The following is a 19,898-nucleotide window of genomic DNA, read 5'->3' on the forward strand; positions in this document are numbered from 1 at the left end:
CATATCAGTTTTGGAATAGGTGCTATTCCTTGTAGAATGAGGCTTACAAAACTCAAAATAAGCCGTCTGCTACTCCGAAATTTCAAAATAGCAGTTTTGCTAAACAGACTCTCGCAAACTTACTTCAGAATAGTGGACATGATTCTGTAAACACACCCTAAGTGCCCCCAAATATACAGGGCCATGATGTAAGCTCCTCATTTCCATTGAACTACTAACATTTTTAGCCTCAGTGAAATCAATAGGAATATTTGTTACAGTAGCTGATCACTGATGTGAATAAGGGGTTAAATCTAGTGCAGTGATTTTGTGATGTGCAAAACCAAGAGTTTTATGCAATGACTAATAGCTGTCCTAGTTTCAGCAAGCCTGTTAAACTGAAACCCTTCTCCAATCCTAGTTACAGTCTTCTTATTAGTCAAATTTTCAGCAACCTTTTAACCCTGAAAGATCACCATAGCTCTTAGATCACAAATCATTGCTTACTTTAGTGATACAACTAATATTGTTCCAGTGGAACAGCCATGTTAATCTGTTTCAGCAAGAACAAGGCCTGTGACACCTAAAACTAACAAATTTGTTTGGGCATAAGCTTCTGTGGGCTGGAATCTGCTTCTTCTTATGCATCTGACAAAGTGGGATCCAGCCCACAAAAGCTTATGCACAAGAACTGTGATACCTTGGGAATCCCTCTCCTGCTACTCCCTTCAACAGTCTTAATTCACCACACAATAGCCTATCCAGCTCCAGAAACAAAAGGCCTTCCTTCCATCCCCCTCATCTCTGCACCAGCATATTTTTGTGATAAAGAAACCACTTCCAGCAAGGAGGGAAAAAAAGTTAGACTTGACTGAGAACTTGCAACTAGGCAGGAAGTTAGCTCATTGCTGTCCTATTTCACTTCTTGCGACAATCACGTTATGAACATGCACTTCTATCAAGATGGCTTCAGCAGTGCAACAAAGAACTTTGTTAATCTTCCTCTAGCTTTACAGTGGCAACAATCACATAGGCCGCTGCAGAAGCTGCTCGAAAGGCAACACCCACCTCCAACCTCAGAAGCTAAGAAGTTATGATTGTGTCACTTGGAAAAGATGGTTAAGTCTCCGAGAAAGCAGTGGTCTCTGTGAGTTCTTAAACACGTAAGGGTTATCAAAGCCTGCTGAATGTAGTAAATGGTACTATACAAGAGAAACTAGAACGTGTCTTGAATTAAGATTTTGTATATCCATTTGTTTTACACAATCATTAATACAACATTAGAACTGTTAGTTTTTATACACACAAACAAAAACACTTCCCACTTGGCTTATGTTTTTCTCTAACAATTTAGTTTCTGGATTAAATAGACTTTGCAAAGTTACTGAAAACAATTATATACTATGGTAGCACTCTACACGTGGACTAGGCACAGTACAGAAATAGGAAGACATCCCCCACTTTGAAGAAGACGCAGACTATAACAAGACAGATGCAGTACAAGGCGAGCATATGCCACATATAAGAAAAGGGGCCATGGTGGTGATTGTTATCCATTCTTAGGTTTATTATTATGCATTAATTAAATTTCTGAGAGTTACACCAGGGCCTTTAAATTTAGGGTCTACAATTACCCCAGCAAATAGTTTATGGCAGCATATAATTCAAATTATATGCCTACAAATCAACAGAATATATTGCTGCAAGGAGGGGCTGTATATAAGCCTCAAAGACAAAACCCTACATGGTTTACTTATGCAAGTGGTGCCATTAGTTTCAGGGCGACTACTTGTTTATTACAAGCAGGTGCTGGCCCTCTACAATTATTACAGAACGAGTATGCATTGTAATGTTTAGGGAACATCACGTTTGTGGTGATCATCCGTTTTCCTTTATGATCACACTAGTTGAACGTGTCACTTCTCCAAATGTACATCTTTAAGTCTCGTCGTCAGCTTCCTTCAAAAATATAAGTCCTGTGTAACATCTTAAAAAGGACACTTGAAAAAGAAACCTATAACACAATGCCAGACTTGCTCCAAAATTCTGTTTAACATAAGACAAGCAAATGCATTATTGCTCCTGTAGGTTGAAATTCTCATTTAACTTCATAATAAGTGTTAGTTTACAATAATATACTTTCTGAAGGGAAAATGCAGACTTGAAGAGCTACTTAAAATAGTAATTATTTCTTTAAGGACAATGATTTATTTAAAGAAAAGAGTCCAAAAAAGTAGCTACTTTCATTAAGCATCTTGTTCCTTATTATTTAGAAAGTTTCTTTTCCTTTCATACAGTCCCTAGTATCAATATGATCCAGGATATGCACCATCTACTCTGATGTGCATGTTTTCTGATTAGTATTTTGTTCCTTATTGTTGTGTTATCACAACAGTAACTGAATGCCAGTTCATATGTCAACACTCTATTGTATTTCCTCTTGGTTTGCAAGTCACGAATGTTCCTACAACCAACCTGGCCTTGGTACTGATTGCCCAGCACAGTCAGAATAATTAGATGCAGATTCTTGCAGAGTTTGGGACTGCAGCTACTTGCTTTTCAGATCATCCAGTAGGTATGAAGAGATTATACTTTCTGTTCTACATAATGAATTACCAGAATGGGCACAATTTTAGATGATAAACACTTACGATCTACTTAAAGGTATGACTTTAAATTGAAAATTTAGCAATATCAGCACAACTTTGTTTTTAGAGGCCAGCAACTTCCCCCACATCCAGGGGGCTCACAGCCTTGCCGGGCCCCTGGGCAAGACGGAGAAAGGCCTGGTTCCATGCTCCCAAAAGGGGCAGGGCTGAGGCAGCTGGCCCTCGGTGCTGTTTGGAGTGTGCCACGCTCCCTCATTCAGGCAGTCCTTAGCGCTGCCTCACAGCACTGTCACTTTTTTCTCCTCTCCCACTGCCAGCCCTTATCACTGCCTACAGCGTATTGTGCTGTGCTCTGGCAGTGATTTAAAGGACCCCGTGCTCTGGCCATCACCATTGCTACAGTAGTCCTGGGACCTTTCGAATTTTCAGGCCTTGAGGCAACTGTCCCTTCTCCTCACCTCTCTTGCCCTCCTTTCCCCTTCCAACTTAAAGTGATTTTCATCACATAAAGGGTTTACATAGTAGTGGGGGTGTTTAGAACCATTGAACCATACAAATTATTCCAGCATCTATGAAGGCCAATCTCAAGTACTTTCCTCATTTCTCTTCACAAACGGATACATTATCTGAGTAACCCATTCAGATGTTAACAACTCAGGAACTGAATTTCACCCATTATGAAATGTCTTTGGCAGCTGCCAGATTGTCAAACATGGCCACATTCCCCAGGAAATGCCTTTGCAGCACTCTGAAGTTAAGACTGAATTTCTTGGCTCACTGAAATCCAGAGATGCTCACAAAGTTGCTCTTAGCCAGCAGCTATACACACTGTGCCCAATTTCACAATCAAGTCTATAGGACTTTACCAAATTACTGAGTCTTGGATTCTCCTTGGGCAAGTTAAACTCCGTTTCATGAGTCTTTAATCAAGCTAAAGAGTTTGCCATTACAAACACTCAGTATTAAAATGCTTTTGTGAATTAATCTGGATTTCCTTGGTCAACACTATGGTTTTCAGTATCGCATATTTTGGCAGGTGTTCTTTGGGGAGGGGGGGATCCATCCTGCACTCTACAAAGTTGTAAACCTAACTAATGTATTTGCATTAGCCACCTTTCAGGAAGCATCACTATCCAAAATGGGGCATTTATTCCTTTAAAATGTCTGCTACACCCGAAATATAGACATTGTGAGCTTCACAAAAGAGACCTGAACCCTTTTTTCCCCGTCTGCACAGCCATAAAAGAGTAAATTTATTCAAATCAAAGTTAGATTTAATTCTAAGATACATGAGTTTGTGGTGGGAAGGAGGACAACGCTGAATATGCATTTTACAGTCTAATTCAATTAGGCTATGTAATGCATAACAAACTTGCAAGCCAAAGGAATATTAAAAAGATCCTTTGCTTTCCCATAAGGTTCAAGTTACAGAGCTGAGTACAACAAGGTTTGAGAGATTCTCTAAAGTGATCCCCAGCTTTTGAAATATAAAAAAATAAAATAAATACTGAAGCATTCATATTTTTGGTTTGCACGTAAAATCAGAAATTGCCTCATGGGATAGTCTGTTTACGAGCAATTTGTTACAATGAAAGTGCAACACTTAAGAATTCCTTTACAAATTATTACATTCTCAAAACAAACTGACTTTTAAATTTTGATCATAAATTTCCTGCATGCTCCCCACTACATTCTAGTAAATTTATGCACAACAGTCCCTTGAGGTTACCAAATGTTTTCAGACAATTGAGACAAGATACTAATTTTTTTATTCTTTGAAATATATTGATGAGAACCCATGAAAATATAAAAACGGTTACAATTGTCTTCAGGTATCTTCCAGACAGTTGTACCAAAGGTGTTGGCTCGCTTTTAAAATTATGCTGCATGTGGTGCAAATATTGTTTATAATCTTTTATTTCAAAATATGGCTACCTTTACAATGCATTTGCTCCACTTCCCCTCCTTGCAATCTAAGTAAATGAACTGCCTAACAGTCACCCTATATTAGGGGAGAGAGTTCAGCATCTGGAACAAAAAATTATAGCTCACTCAAATTCTTATACTTTAATATAATCTGCTATACAAAGGTATCATTATCCTACCTATGCAGAAACATTGCACCTGACAATATTTTAAATGAGCAAGATTTTTCCTGCATATGAAGTCAGTAGTAGTAGTAGTTTCAATTCAGTGCCTGAGGTGAGTTTTAAGTTTTCCCTCCTTGCACAGAGAAGCAAAAAAGTCTATAAAAACTGCCCCCAAAAAGAGGTAGTGTCAATTTGCAAAAGTCATTTATTTTTACCTTCTAATTCCCTACAAATACTCAGACTACACATTTAAAAACAAACTCAAGGCTACATACAAGTCAGGGTTCTGGTGCCAATAGGACTTTCAAGTAACACACAAGATTGTGTGCATTTGCAGTTCCGCTGAGCAGTTTTGCAGAAGAAACTTGAGACAAAATATTTTACAGAGAATCTTAAAACGTGAAATGGCTAAAGGCCCCCCATGAGCTTGCAATCTCAGATTTCTCATAGAAAATCAAATCTGGGTAAGATTTGAACATGAGCCAGTTGTGCTTTTTACATCAGCCTTGCTTACAATTTGGGCAACACAGTCTTCCTCTCTAAATCTGCTCCAATTGTTTCACCTAGAAAGGAAAGCAACCCTCTCTAAAGTCCATGACATCGAATAGAGACACCTGTACGATACTTTCACTATTCCCCTTTTTTTATCCTTACGTTCAGTATCTAGCCAATTAAGGCCCCAATCCTGCAAGTCATGGCATTCAGATGCAGATATGCACCACACAGAGTCAACTGCAGCACAAGGGACTCATTCTAAAATACTGACAGCAGGGGCTGTACTTTCACAATTTATGCAAGTTATACAAGGCAAATATTTATTAGCATTTTGTGTCAGTCACTAACTTAAAGATCAGCAGCAGCGTTCCGTCTAATTTTTTTCAATCCATGGATGGAATAAGTGTTTTGTGCACGAAGGCATGTGTGGAGGTGCAACACCAACAGAAACATACGCTGCCCGCTGTGGAAAGAGGGAAGTGTTCTGCTAATCAGCTGGGTGCTCAAGGAGCTCAGCTTACAGGGAACAACGATCAATAGTAACATTTATGAAACCTTCAGGATGAAGGGCAATAAACTAAGGAAGTTATCAGACTCTACTGATATCAAGGTGTGTTAATACCCCCCATGAGTGAAGCCACAGTAGTAAGCAACTGCCTCAAAGTTTTCCTGTCAAAATTAGATTTCTTTGAACTTCAGATTTTAATTTTATTAACTACCGCCAGGTGGTGTCCTCCACACATTCACATCTTTTGCAGCCAGCCTACCTATTCCCCATGTAAAAACACAAACAAAAAAAACTTCACTATGTAAATCCCATAAAATGGAGTAATTAAAAAAAAATCCAGAAAATGCCTTTAATTAATGGGATGATTGGATGCTAAGGCTGCACGAACAAGTGCCTCCAACATATGGCCAGCAACAACCTATTCACAAAGCACCATCTTAATTCCACCCATGGATGGATCAACAGTCTCTGCAGATGCACTCAGGCACTTACAGTCTTGTGCATTATTTATATAAGTGAAAGAATATGGCTGGAATCAAAGTTGTGAGGGTGTTTATTTTTAGTACATTCCTCTCTCATTCCCAGGTCTCCCCATCCATACAATATCCATCCTTATCCTCAGCCTACAAGCAGACAATCCTATGTGTTTGGCCTCCCAAGGTGCTCCTGCCAGCTGTTCTGAGAGACTGATGGGGGTGAAAGCAGTGATGCCAGGGCTCTGAACAAAGGCTATCCGGAGGGGCACAAGTGGGGGTGTCTTCAGTGCTTAATATTCTTGAAGGAGTCCTCCTCTCTTCCTTTCTGCCTAGTACACCAGAAAGCAGATGTGCCAACAAGGGCCTTTAACAGAGATTTAGAGAGGGCTAGCTGAAGTGCCCGTCTGACTAGAAAAGTAACCAAATAATTGAATTCACTTGGCCCATGCACAATCAGTGAATTTGGCCCTCACATTTAACATAGTGAATTGCTAAAGATGCATTTTAATCCAACTCTAATTACAAATTTAAATGCAACACCAACTTTGGAGATGCTAGGTCACATCCAGAAACATGTATCAGAGAGGCAGCCGAGTTAGTTTGTGTCTTCAAAAACAACAAGAAGTCCGGTGGCACCTGATAGACTAACAGATATTTTGGAGCATAAGCTTTTGTGGGCAAAGACCAACTTCGTCAGACGCATGAGTTAAGTTTTCAGTTGCTCCACATTAGCAACTGACAACAGGCCACATCCCCCTAACTGAACTGACTTGATTTCTTCGCTCCTCCCTTGAAGTTCACAACTCCATGTTAACTGCCAATAATGGGTCACATCCACTCTGACCAAACAGACCTTGTCACCTCTGGCCCTCCCCTTTACTGAGAGCCCCCTTTTTAAATCCTCCTCTGACCCCCCCCCCAACTCATGCATCTGAAAAAGTGTGTCTTTGCCCACAAAAGCTTATAGACTAAAACATTTTGGAGCATGAGGTGCCACAGGACTTCTTGTTTTATCCAGAAACACATTCATACACACACGAATTCATTCATACAAAACACACATTCAGAAATGCATTCCTGGTTTCCTATCTGCATAAAAGATGTATTTTTGAAAACTTAACAAATGGCTGTGTGCATTTCATTGAAGAGGTACTTACTGGAATGTTTTAAGTTAAAAAAGCCACAAGAATTTCACCAGTCTCAGGATCCATTTCATTATTGTTTCTTAATGGGACACTTGCTACAAATTAAGCAACTGGTGATGTTACATTTCCATTAGTCTAAAGCTCTCTTTATGATCTATTCTGACTACCTTTTTTTTTTTTTAATAAATTATAGCTACTCTGAAATGCAGTATTTGGGTATTACATATAGATACTGCATATGCACAAAATGCTTCAATTTCTAATCATGTGCATTCCAGCTGTATTTAAGGGATACAGATTTACCTTGGTCAAAATTAGAGAAATCTTTCCAGGAAACAGTTGCTAGTATTTCCTGAGCTTTGGCGAAGGAATGGTGCAGTGAAGAATGGTATTTGAAGGGAGGACCTAGATTTCCATTTGATAGTTTTCTTGTTGCTAGCATCTGGTTGTACAACTGTTTCAGATGTGTGTCAAAAATGGCCAACAGCTCAGGACAAGCACTTTGTGTCACACAGTCTAAAGTGTCGTAAGAGTTAGCCAGTATCTAACTTTTTATTAAACGCAAATTAAGACTGCAGAGGCACATCTATATACTACAGAAGAAAAACCTCTCATTTCGGTGAACAGCTTAGAGCAAAATGACACTCCAAATCCATTTTGTATCAATGGCCACTTAATATAACCTTCTTATTCTACACAAGCTTACCTACAGTATACACAACTACACTTCTGAATATAATTAGCCAAAAAAGGCTGAAGTGTAGTTAATCGTCCCCATTTAGTAACATGCGTTTTGATACAGCATAAATTCTTACTAGGACAGTAGAAGCCTAGAAATGACATTCTACCAACAAAGTTCATCTCATGGAAAAACAAAATGTTTAGGTAGAAAAATTAAAATCTTTCCATGTTAAATTCTAGCAAGAGGCTAATCAAAGGTGTTATGCATCAATTTTCATGTCAATTACTGAAGAAAAAATTGTTTGTGTGCAAGAGATAGTAAATTAAACTTATTTACAAGCATCAATAAATCCACAAACCATGCCATTAAATGGCTTATAATTCTTGCAAGTTGGATTTCATATAATTTCATGAATGTACATAGTATGACTCACAAAATATTTACCTGGGCATCATAGATATATTCCCATGACCAGTAGGAGTAAACACAAGTCAATGAGAAAGATTAGATGAAGTGCTACCAGGCTCCTTACCCATTGCTGTTGCTGCTGGAGCTCCCTGATGGTATTCTCAGCTTGCTCCAGTTTAGTAATGGCCTCATCATTCTGCTGTTTGATGGTGGCTAGCTCCCGTTTTATGAGGTAGTTTTCCTCTGCCTCCTGGGCCCTTGTCACTTGTCCCTTAGGACATAATTTTCTTTTTAAAGCAATTGAGGACAGATCCAAGAAAGACTACCTTTGTGATGCTTAGCCATTTACTTTGCAATATTCAAATCTCAAAACACCACAGCACTTAATTACAATTGATAACAGTTTTAATAAAATGTAGCAGTTTAGTACTGCTCTAATTTGTCAAATTACACTTGTCATCTTTTAGCAAGTTCAGTTGTGTACTTGCATTCAGTAAAATTCAGTTCATGCAAATGTTAACTCTGTTAAACATGCACCAGTTGCTAAGAGCTTCCAGCGTTCTGTTTAAGGCTAAGTGTTAATACAATGCCACAGAATCCATGGATTACCAAATTGCACTAAGAATTTCATGTTAGAAAAATATTAAAACGTGCATATGTCAGAATTGTCTATTTTTAGCACAAAAAAATTAACAAAATTCTAATAAAGAATTAGCTAAATATTGTATGTCCAAATTATGTATGTAGGGTTAAAATTTCAAAATAAATGCATGTAATTATCCATGCATTAAATACAGAAGTCTCTGTTTTGAAGGTGGAGGGAAGATATAAGGTAAAATACTCAAGGACTATACCTGTATCAATCTATCTGCCAAGGAAGCACTTTCCTACAAAAGGAAAAAATTTAAGATAGGAATATAAGGGAAAAGAAAAACAGAGGAGAAGCAAGAGTGACAAATTAAGATCTAAGAAAAAGAAAGTCAAATTCTTCCCATTTTCCATGGGGACAGTAATCTTTAGTGACTGACTCTTCATACAAACGAATACAACTTATGTTTGAAAGTCACAGCAAAGATGACTATCAACCTACAACATCCCATCTTAGTAGTCAATGTAAAGAGGTCCTCAAAGTCAAACTAGGATGGATATTTTAATCAACTTTTTTTAAGTTTACACTAGATAATAATTCACTATCTGAAATATTCTGAATACTAACATGACTGTAGAGTACTTGACCTATGGGTTATACCACCAAAGGGAGGCACAACCTGAGCATATTTAAAACTCAGGTAAATGCAAACACGTTTGTGCAACACAGAGGCCCAAGAGGTAAAAACGAAGGAAGTTAAACTGTAAGAGGGGTCAAGCATGAAGAGCCGGTGACTAATTCTAAAACAGCTTTAGAAGCTATAGTTTCATTAGTAGAGTCTTTCATTAACTAGTTTAACACAGCCTGCTCATGTTCTGCAATAGAAATCTAACATTTCTATTCAAAGCACTTTAGTTTTGCCAAAGAACCCATTGAACCTTTCAGGCAAGTGCCATTTGAAGTCTCTTCTTCTCTTATGCGCTTATACGTTTTTCAGATTCTCTGCAATTAAGTATACAGCTACATGCAAATTACTACTTCCAAATAAAGCATATAGCTAAACTATCAAAGAAAGTTCAGTCACATTAAGAGAACTGCAGTTTAATACAGGTAACAAATATTACTTAGCTGTTTAAATTAGGTTCAAATACTCCTCATGACGTCACAGTAAAATCATCTATATTATGATTATTAGAGTTTGAGAAATCAAAACAAATTAAGTGGTGAGTGATGGCAAACATCCAAGCATCTTTCCCCCTCATATGCGCAGTTAACTTTCTTGTTTGTTTACAATATATTACTGCTGTATAGCTATTTCTCTATTAACAGAGAATCACTCCCAAACTAATAGAATTGTTAAAAAATGAAAGACACAAGAGCAACCACTTATATTTGTGTACCCTGAAGATGAAATGCTGCAACTATTGCCTGAAATACACAAAGGCTCTAATGTTTGAGTATTCAGGAAGCTTTGTGTTTAATAAACTTGTATTCAAATCATTCAAAAGATTTCTTGTACTTATGTGTAAAATTGCCATATTTAATAATGGAAATTCACTTTCAAACATACTGAGTGATTACAATCAGCCTCTAACAGTCTCAAGAAGATTCTTCACTTTTCATGCAAGCTTTACCACTGTGCTAGCAACACTGGCACAGAAAAAATTACCAGCCTTTTCTTTAAATATTTTTTCACCCAACTTTGCTTCCTCTATGTTGCACTCATATATAGCGTGGTTTCTTGAAAGTTAATGTTCTCTCTTGCTATACCAAATTAGAATTTGATACACACAGTTGACATCATCTGTCAAAGGAACTGTCACATTGATTTACCATTTGAAATGGAGTCTCTCTCTGGGGGCACGAAAAGCCCAAGGAAATTACTAGTGCACAAAGACTGCTATATGCCATACATGCGTCTGATATAATCTGGGAAATGAACAATTAAATATTGTAAGATAAAAGGAAAAACACTTTGATTTCTGAATCTACCACCAGATCATAGATACAGATTTACAACCAGAAGTATGATTCAGAACATGGACAGAAAAGTTATCCAAGAGCAGTACATCCATACTCGTTTACTTTATAATATGATGTATTTACAAAAAAGTAAAATGAAATCTACAGCATTGTACGGAAGTTCAAGAGTTGCAATCTAAACTGTTTAGACATACCAGAAAGCATACCAAGTCTTTCCTGTCTTGGGGACAATTTTGTATTGTAATCCAGGTCCATCTAAGAGTTCAAAGTACCAGCCATCAAGCTTCCCAGACAAAATTACACTGGGAGGGCTGAAACAGCTTTTGGAAGTACAGACACTGGTAGAACCCCTCATTCATCTCTATCTGCTCCGACTAGTTCATAGTGAACATTTGCTGCCTCTTCATTCATCCCTCAACTGCAGCACCTAGAAACATAGGACTTTCGATAGTTGAGGATCTCCAAAACTTCCTATGAACCCTAATCTTTCTCTATTTTGCAGAAGCCCTTTTGACACAGGGAATGCAATTCCCTCCAAGCTGAAGTTGGGCTTTTTAAGTTATACAAAATTCTATCCATTTCATATAACCCAAAACACAAATATTTTAAACCTTTTCAGGAACACTGTGTTTGTAAGCAGCATCCATATCACTATATTACTGTCATACAAGTCAACTACGCAGTTAACCAATACTGGAAAAAATAATTATGAACAGGTGACAGTTATGAGGTATCCATAGCATATCTTCAAGTTCATGCCAATTGTATAGTAAAGATGCAGGCTGAATCCAGTCACTCACATACTCACTTTTTCTAGTGTTTCAATGCGCTGCTTTAAGAGCCTGTTTTCTGTTCGTAATCTCTGTAAAATAAGAAAAATAGTTTTAAGTGGGCGGGGGGAGACGATATGAACTAAAACCAGACAAATCAAGTGGTGAGTGATGGCAAATACCCAAGCTTAATAATTTGTGCAATTATATATATATATATATATATATATATATAATCACCGCACTGTTTGGCACCTATGAAACACATTCTAAGCGAGTAGAAAAAGCAGGCAGTCACAAATGTTCCTTTTACCCCTTTCCCTGAACTGGCATGTCATAGAAAATATGGAATCTGAATTTGTTAAAGATAGCAAAGCTGAGACCAAACTCATATACTAACAGAGGGTAGAAACTATTAGACAAGCTGTAAGCCACAGGAACTGTCTATGTAACATTTTAGGAAAAAGGCTAGTGAAGCTTCCATGGTAAGCAACACTAGCTTTATAAAATTAGACTACACAATTCACACGAGGCCAGATGAAAACCAGCTAGATAGACTTCACGAAGATTAGTGTTGTCCTGCAAAATACTTTCCTTTGTCCCAAAAGGAAAAACAGCCCCATCACTTAGAGAGAGAGAGAGAGAGACAAAAGAAAGAATGTGTTTGTGTTGGGGGAGGCAATATTTCATCACAAAAACTACTAGTGCCAGCTTTAGAAGGGATTTCATCATTTTACAAAAATGGTCTACAATGGGTTTTCTAAACTTGCCTACCACAAGCACAAGTGCGAGTTTGCTCATGCAGTTGTTACAACTGTGCATGAAGCAGATGTGGGTATTTCAATATCACTTACACATGCAATCATGATAATTAACTACATACAAATTAAGCATGTATCCACCCATTTGTTCAAAACTGCACAGAATAAAGCCAAGCTCAGAGTAAGTAAGTAAACAATCTTCACATTGCTAAAGATTACAGTTACTATACTGGGAATCCAAAATGTTTGCTTGCTGTGTTATTTTAGTTGTTATGCTATTGACAAACATCTTCCAGCATGCCCAACAGGCAAGCAGGCTTAAATTTTCTCAAGTATCTAGATACAGAGTGACAATTTTTGGGTGCTCATCTTGACACCATCTTAAAGAGAACTTGTTTTTAGGAAACACTGAGCACCCACCCTCTCAAAGTCAGAATCCTATAAAGAATCTAATATCATATGCCCAAATACTCAATCTCCAGTCACCTGAAAGTTTAGGACAAGATTCATAACAACAATGCACTTGAGTTTTGCTTTTTATCAAAAGCCCCTGCACCCCTTTCCATACAAAAAGGCATAAAAAGTGACTAGCAAAAACTGCAAGAGTCTACAACAACACTAGAATTAAAACCCAGATCTCCCAGTCCTGCACTTTAATCGCAAAACCCAATGCTCCTTGCTACCTTTAACTGTTCTAAGTCCCTGAAAGAGAAACATCTTGGTATCTATTTTGTTCTCCCATGTAAACCAGCATCCTGTCTGTGATACAGATCTGGATTTTAGAGAGTTTGACAAACCAGAACAGCTGAGCTAGCCATTACTGTTTGTGCATTTTACTGGTATGTGAAAATGATTAAGAGTATTACACTCTTCATTTTAGAAATGGAGCAGCATTGACTCTGCCTATTCAGTGAATGCTTAGGCAGCCTCTGAAGCACGCACACCTGCAGTGGTAAGAATGAAGTCTGCAATGAATACCATACATACATCGAGAAGAAAGGATTCAACAGATTAATACAACAAACAAATGGGAGTTTCACCTCTTTTTCCAAACAGAAGCCTTGTTGGAAGCTGCACGATGGATGCCTACCACAGAAGTGATGACTTTTTAAAAGATACTTTATTTTTTTTAAAATAAATGTCAGAACTGTTTTATTCATGCTCAGTCTTTTGTCCTATTTTGTAAAGGACATATTACCCAAAACAGAAGTTAAAAATAAATTAAGACTGGGAAGCAATCTTAAACAGTTTCAATATATTTAATTCTGAATATCCTACTATAACCCAGGATAGCAAATGTATTCTACACCCCATGGCCGCGTCTACACGTGCCGGCGACTTCGAAGTAGCCGCGCCAACTTTGAAATAGCGCCCGTCACGGCTACATGTGGCAGGCGCTATTTCGAAGTTGACATCGACGTAAGGCGGCGAGATGTCGAAGTCACTACCCCCATCAGGAGATGGGAATAGCGCCCTACTTCGACATTCAACGTCGAAGTAGGGAACGTGTAGCTGTTGCACATCCCGCAACATCAAAATAGTGGGGTCTGCCATGACGGCCATCAGCTGAGGGGTTGAGAGATGCTTTCTCCAGCCCCTGAGCTCGATGGTCGCCGCGTGCAGCAGCCCCTTAAAGCTCCCCGCCCCCTGCCTTCCTGTGCAGGAAACTGAGAGCGCGTGCAGGCGGCAGCCCAGCCACACGGCCAGCCTGCACTCTCCTCTGCAGCCAGAACAGCCGCCCACTGCTGCGAAGGCTGCCCCCCAGCCCCCAAAGCGCCCCCAGGGCAACCCCACAAGGGGAGCCAGGGCTCCCAGACCAGCAGCCAGGCTGGGAAGCGGCAGCAGGGCCCCTCCTGGACGGAGGCCGAGCTTCGGGACCTGCTGGGGCTCGAGTGAGGAGGAGGTGCTCCAGGTAATGGGGAGCAAGAGGCGGGACGCGGATGCATTCGCTCGGCTGGCCGAGGGCCTGGCCACCCTGCCCGCACTCTGGATCATGTCTGCAGTAAAGTGAAGGAACTGCGGCAGGGTTACGCCCAGGCCCGGGATGTGGCCAGCCGATCTGGGGCCGCCCCTGTCACTTGCCCCTTTTACAGGGAACTCAGGGACATGCTGGGCCCCCGGCACACCTCCTCCCCTCCAGCCACGCTTGATGCATCAGCTAATGAGCCCCAGCAGGCCCCAGAGACGGAGTCCGCCCTGGAGGTAAGCCCTGCACCCCGGGGGCCCCCCCAGGAGCCCACCCCTGGGGCACTGGAGGAGGAGGAAGGGGCGTCCTCCTGCAGTGATGGGGGGCTGCGGATTATGTTGACCTCGAGGAGCTCCAGCTGGGCGTCCACCCACCGGGTGTTCCCCGACCGTGGGAGCGGACCATCAGATATGTACCCCCCTGGTGCGCACCCCTGGGGTTGAGGGGCAGGGGGAACAGATATGACCAGGGCCCCCCACATGCCCAGATGACCATGGCCCCAAGGACAGCAGCGGCATGTCCCTCAGAAGAGTGCATCAGCTCCTGCCCCCCAGCACGACAGTGCCATGCCCCATCCCCGGGGTTGGGGGGAGCGGAACCTAGGGTACCCCAGGGGGAGGGGGTGGGACACCCATCAGCAGCAGCAGCAGCAGCAGCATCTCCTGGGGACGGGGAACCTGCAACAGAGGGGTGGGGGGACAAGGGCCACAGCTCGGGGCCCACACTAACGGCTGTCTCCACTCTTCTTCCACCCCGTGTTCCACAGCTGCACCATCGGAAGGACCGGAGAGGTGTCAGTGGTCCCGGAGAGCCCACCAGGGTCATCACTCCAGGCCAGCCCCTCGGCGGAGGACCGACCAGCCCCACGGCAGGGATGACGGCGGACGCAGCACCACCAGCCGACGGCGACGGAGCCCCAGCTGCTGGCCCTCCACCATCGGCAGCTGGAGGTCGCCGAGCAGCATCTGCGGGTGGAGGAGCGGCACCTTGAACTGCAGGAGTGGGCGCTGGCCTGGCGCCAGGAGGCATGGGGGGCCTTCATGCATACGTTCCAGCGTATCGTGGACTACCTAGCCCCCCATGCCGCGCCAGCCGCCACTCTGCCCGCCCTGCCTGCTCCACCTGCTGCTCCATCCGCCGTCGCACCGCCACCTGCCACCGAGGGCCCTTCTGCCGAGGGGGACCTGGGGCCAGCTGACACCAGCCGGCCTTATCTCCCGGTCCGCCCGGCCTCCAGCCAGGGCTGAGGCCGAGGTGCAGATCACGGCCGCCCACCCCCAGCGCTGGACATTAGGGGGTGTGGGGCCCAGGACGTTCCCCCCCCCCTTTGTATATATTCCCCTCAGTTTTATGTTCGTTTGTAAATAGTTTCTATTAGACCCCTGTTGTTATGTTGTTGTTATGATGCTGATACCTGCCCCCCCATGTACATAGTTGTCCCCTTCCTTGTCATCCCCTTTTTCTCTTTCATCTTATCGGACTTATAATATATATATATGTAATATTTATGCGGCCTGTAAATAGTTAGTTAAGATATTAATAAGGGGAGTTCAACATAGATCTGGTTTTACAAACAAATGTCTGTTTTTATTTTCAAGAAAGGTGGGGGGGGCGTTCTTGGGTGCTCTGTGGTGTGTGCATCGGGGCAGGGAGTGTTGTGGAGGATGGGGGGGGCAGTGGGGGGCCTGCCAGCGTTCACCCTGTGGCCTCATCGAAATGAGCCCGCAGGGCCTCCCGGACCCAGGTCCCTTCGGGGTCCACCTGGCGACTGGGGGCAGTGGGTGGCTGCACATCGGCCCTGCCAGCCTCCACAGCCCAGCCCTGAAAGAATGCCTCCCCCTTGCTCTCGACAAGGTTGTGGAGGGCGCTGCACGCGCCCACAATCTGGGGGATGTTGGTGGGGCCCGCATCAAGGCGGGTGAGGAGGCACCTCCAGCGCCCTTTGAGGCACCCAAATGTGCGCTCCACCACCTGGCGCGCGTGCTTCAGGCACATGTTGAAGCGCTCCTGGCTGGCTGACAGATGGCCCGTGTAAGGGTGCATGAGCCAGGGCCGGAGTGGGTATGCCGCATCTGCGATGACGCAGAGGGGCATGGTGGTGTCCCCCACAGGGATCTCCCGCTGGGGGATGTAGGTCCCCGCCTCCAGCCAGCGGCACAGGCCCAAGTTCCAGAATACCCGGGCGTCGTGGGTGCTGCCAGGCCAGCCCACATAAATGTCCAGGAAACGGCCCCAGCTGTCCACCAAGGCCTGGAGGACCACTGAGTGGTAGCCCTTCCTGTTTAAGTAGCGTCCTCCACTGTGCTCTGGGGCGCAGATGGGGATGTGGGTCCCATCCAGAGCCCCCCGAAGCAATTGGGGAAGCCCAGGGTGGCAAAGCCCACGATGGCGGCATCCGGGTCCCCAAGCCTCATGAGCCTGTGGAGGAGCAGGGCGTTGATGGCGTGGACGACCTGCAGGGGAAGCACATGGGAGAGCACCAATGAGGGGTGTGCAGGGTGTGTGTGGCCCTCCCCTGCCAGGGCCCCCTTCCCCTCCCCCCATGGGTCCTCTTACCTCCATGAGGACAGCCCCGACGGTGGCCCTGCTCACACCAAACTGCTGGCCCACGGATCGGTAGCTGTCTGGAGTGGCCAGCTTCCAGACAGCGATGCCGACCCGTTTCTCCACAGGGAGGGCACGCCGCATGGCGGTGTCCTGGCGCCTGAGTGCGGGGGTGAGCCACTGGCACAGCTCCATAAATGTCTGCCGGCTCATCCTAAAGTTCCTGAGCCAGCGGTCGTCGTCCCACTCCTCAAGCACCAGCCGCTCCCACCAGTCGTTGCTGGTGGGGTAGCTCCACAGCCGGCGGCGTATGAGGCAGGGGTGGGGGGGCAGGGTGCTGCAGGGTTGGGGGTTGCGTCCTCCTCCCCTGTGGGCAGCTCCTCCTCTGTGGCAAGGATGTGCTCAGCTGCCTCCTGCATGGCATGGAGCAGGGCGAGCACTGCTCCCACAGGGGCGGCTGGGTGGACCTCTGGCTGCTGCTGCTGCTGGGGGTCCATGACTGCGTCGCTCGAGGTGTGCGTGCCTATGGCTCTGCAGACCGCGCGCTGTGCAGGCTGCGTGTGTCTGGGAGGGGCCCTTTAAGGGAGCGGCTAGCTGTTGCCCTGGAAGCGCTAGTCCGCCCTGTGACCCTGTCTGCAGCTGTTCCTGGCACCCTTATTTCGATGTGTGCTACTTTGGCGTGTAGACGTTCCCTCGCAGCGCCTATTTCGATGTGGTGCTGCCCAACGTTGACGTTGAATGTCGACGGCACCAGCCCTGGAGGACATGTAGACGCTATTCCTCAAAATAGCCTATTTCGATGTAGCGTTCACGTGTAGACGTAGCCCATGACATCTCCCATCACTACTGGCATTGTTCCCTATCAGGATACTGGAGGATATTTTTTCCCCCTCAAAAAGCAACCAGTGGTGAATGTCATGTTAACAGAGCTTTTAGTAACCGGGGGAGAGGGACATGGATCAAACACAACCCTAACATGAAACTCTACTAAATGAAAGTTTAAAGCTTGATTTTGTCATTGATTTTTACATCTGCATATGGAGCTGTACTTAAATATCTGATCTTGGCAAGGCTAAGGACCCGACTTTCTTTTTACATACAGATGTGCGCACACTTTTGAAATCCAACAATCAGAAGACGTCAATATTCCAAGTACCTCACCATGTTTTTAAAACATCTTTAACTATGAGGGTTGCTAAATTAGCGACAAGCAATAAAAATGTGCCATAAACATGGAGAAACTGTGCATATACCTGGATAGATAAGCTACTAGGAAATGAAACAAGGGTTTGTGATGCCATGTGATTGGAAATTAACATATTAGACACCCATGAAAGAATAGAATCTAGCTCAAACTCTGTACTACACTATACAGCCAAAAAGATTAAAAGGAAAAAAAAAAAAGCAAACAGAATAAATGAATTCGCACAGGAAACTGGGCGATTATAAATAGGGTGCCATGTTTGCAAAGACTTTTCAGAGCAGAACTGTACATTTATCCTGCTTGAAGCAGGGTGCTGGACTAGATGACCTCTGGAGGCCCCTTCCAGCCCTATGACTCTGTGATTAAGGCTCCCTTTTTAATGTTATATATGTTAATTCCAGAGACTCAACAATGAAAACTGTCTCAGCACATATTTGTCAATATTTTGCTTTCAATCTCAGGCATCAATGCTTAAGAAATGCAACGTCTCACCACCAAATGATGCATTACTCATCTATCTCACTTCTTTTTTAAATGAAGGCTAAGCTTCTTCCCTATTATTCACATTTATTCTTTCAGAAGATGTTCCCCAAGAAAACCACATCTAGATCAGCATGTTAGACTTGTTTGTAGCCATGCTTTCATTATCAAAAAAGCAGCATTTCATAGCACTTCTATACTTCTCATTTGTGATTTTCCATTATTTCATCTGTTTCCAACAGGACTCTAATGAAAGGGTGGAATACCAGCCTCCTCTTCAAACCCACAGTCCCAGCACAACTACTGTAATTCTAGTTGCTCGTGAAATCCACCACTGCAGATATTCCACACCAGACTAGTATTCCACTCACAAGCCAACTCCTCTCCATAGAGACATTTACTTTGCTGCTTCATACTTACTTTAATTTCAACTTGTTCTTCCATTTCTTTAGTTTTTATTGTAGTGTATTCCTTTTCTAACCTAAAAATAAAAATAGTAAGTACCTATTAGAAGAAATATTACAAGAGATTTACTCCCTGGTAAACAGATATATCCAACAAGCAAACCTCTTTGTGTAAATGGATTCTTCAGCTCTAGAAAAATCTAAGTCACAAGTATGACTCCAAAACTAATTAACATTTTTCAGAGTGCTTTCTTATTTTAGTTTCTATGCACTATTTACAAAAGTCTGAGTAATTTATGTAACCCTTGAATCTTTTCAAGAAGTATTTTAGATTACTTGTTTTTTCTTTAAGATGTGACCATTTTAGTTATCGTAACCAGCAAAAAGCAGCAAGTATACTCATCCCTCGCTATATGACCGCAATTGGTTCCCAACTTTCTGCTCATAGGTGAAAACTTGTAAGAGGGACATTAAATTACCATTAAAATACATGTAAAAGTCTTGGATTGCTTCCTAGTGCTCCTAATTTGGGGAAGGAGTGGCAGCATGTGGCACTGCTTTTGAAAGGTAAGTGAACCTTGGGTGGGAGCGGGGGTTGCGGAGCGTTAAAGGCTGGGGGCAGTTTGGGGCCATGAGTGGGAGGGAGGGTTAAAACATGGAGGCGGCTCCGGTGGAGGAGGTGGTGGCTTGTTCCTCTGGGTTGCAGCAGCGGTACTGGGGGGGGGGGGAGGCAGCAGCAGGCCAGGGGGGTCAAGGACCAGGCCAGGGTGGGTGTTGGGAGTGGGCTGGGCATGTGTGGAGCTGC

At 43.2% G+C, this 19,898-nt stretch overlaps 1 protein-coding gene across 11 annotated transcripts in view; it reads right to left on the minus strand.

Annotated features, from left to right (window-relative positions):
* Nucleotides 1-19,898, minus strand: part of EVI5 (ecotropic viral integration site 5) — a 147,938-nt gene that overhangs the window by 87,555 nt on the left and 40,485 nt on the right. For 7 of the 11 annotated variants that reach the window (XM_075003386.1, XM_075003388.1, XM_075003382.1 and 4 more), the window contains 4 exons: nt 19,110-19,170; nt 11,773-11,826; nt 9,247-9,279; nt 8,517-8,663 (listed from right to left, as the gene is read on the minus strand). In XM_075003386.1, coding sequence (XP_074859487.1) covers nt 8,517-8,663; nt 9,247-9,279; nt 11,773-11,826; nt 19,110-19,170 — 295 coding nt within the window. The remainder of the gene's footprint in view (nt 1-8,516; nt 8,664-9,246; nt 9,280-11,772; nt 11,827-19,109; nt 19,171-19,898) is intronic. The other 4 variants (XM_075003392.1, XM_075003384.1, XM_075003390.1 and 1 more) reach the window with 2 other exon arrangements.

This window comes from Carettochelys insculpta, chromosome 9 (assembly GCF_033958435.1).
Source record: "Carettochelys insculpta isolate YL-2023 chromosome 9, ASM3395843v1, whole genome shotgun sequence".
Taxonomy (NCBI): Eukaryota; Metazoa; Chordata; order Testudines; family Carettochelyidae; genus Carettochelys; species Carettochelys insculpta.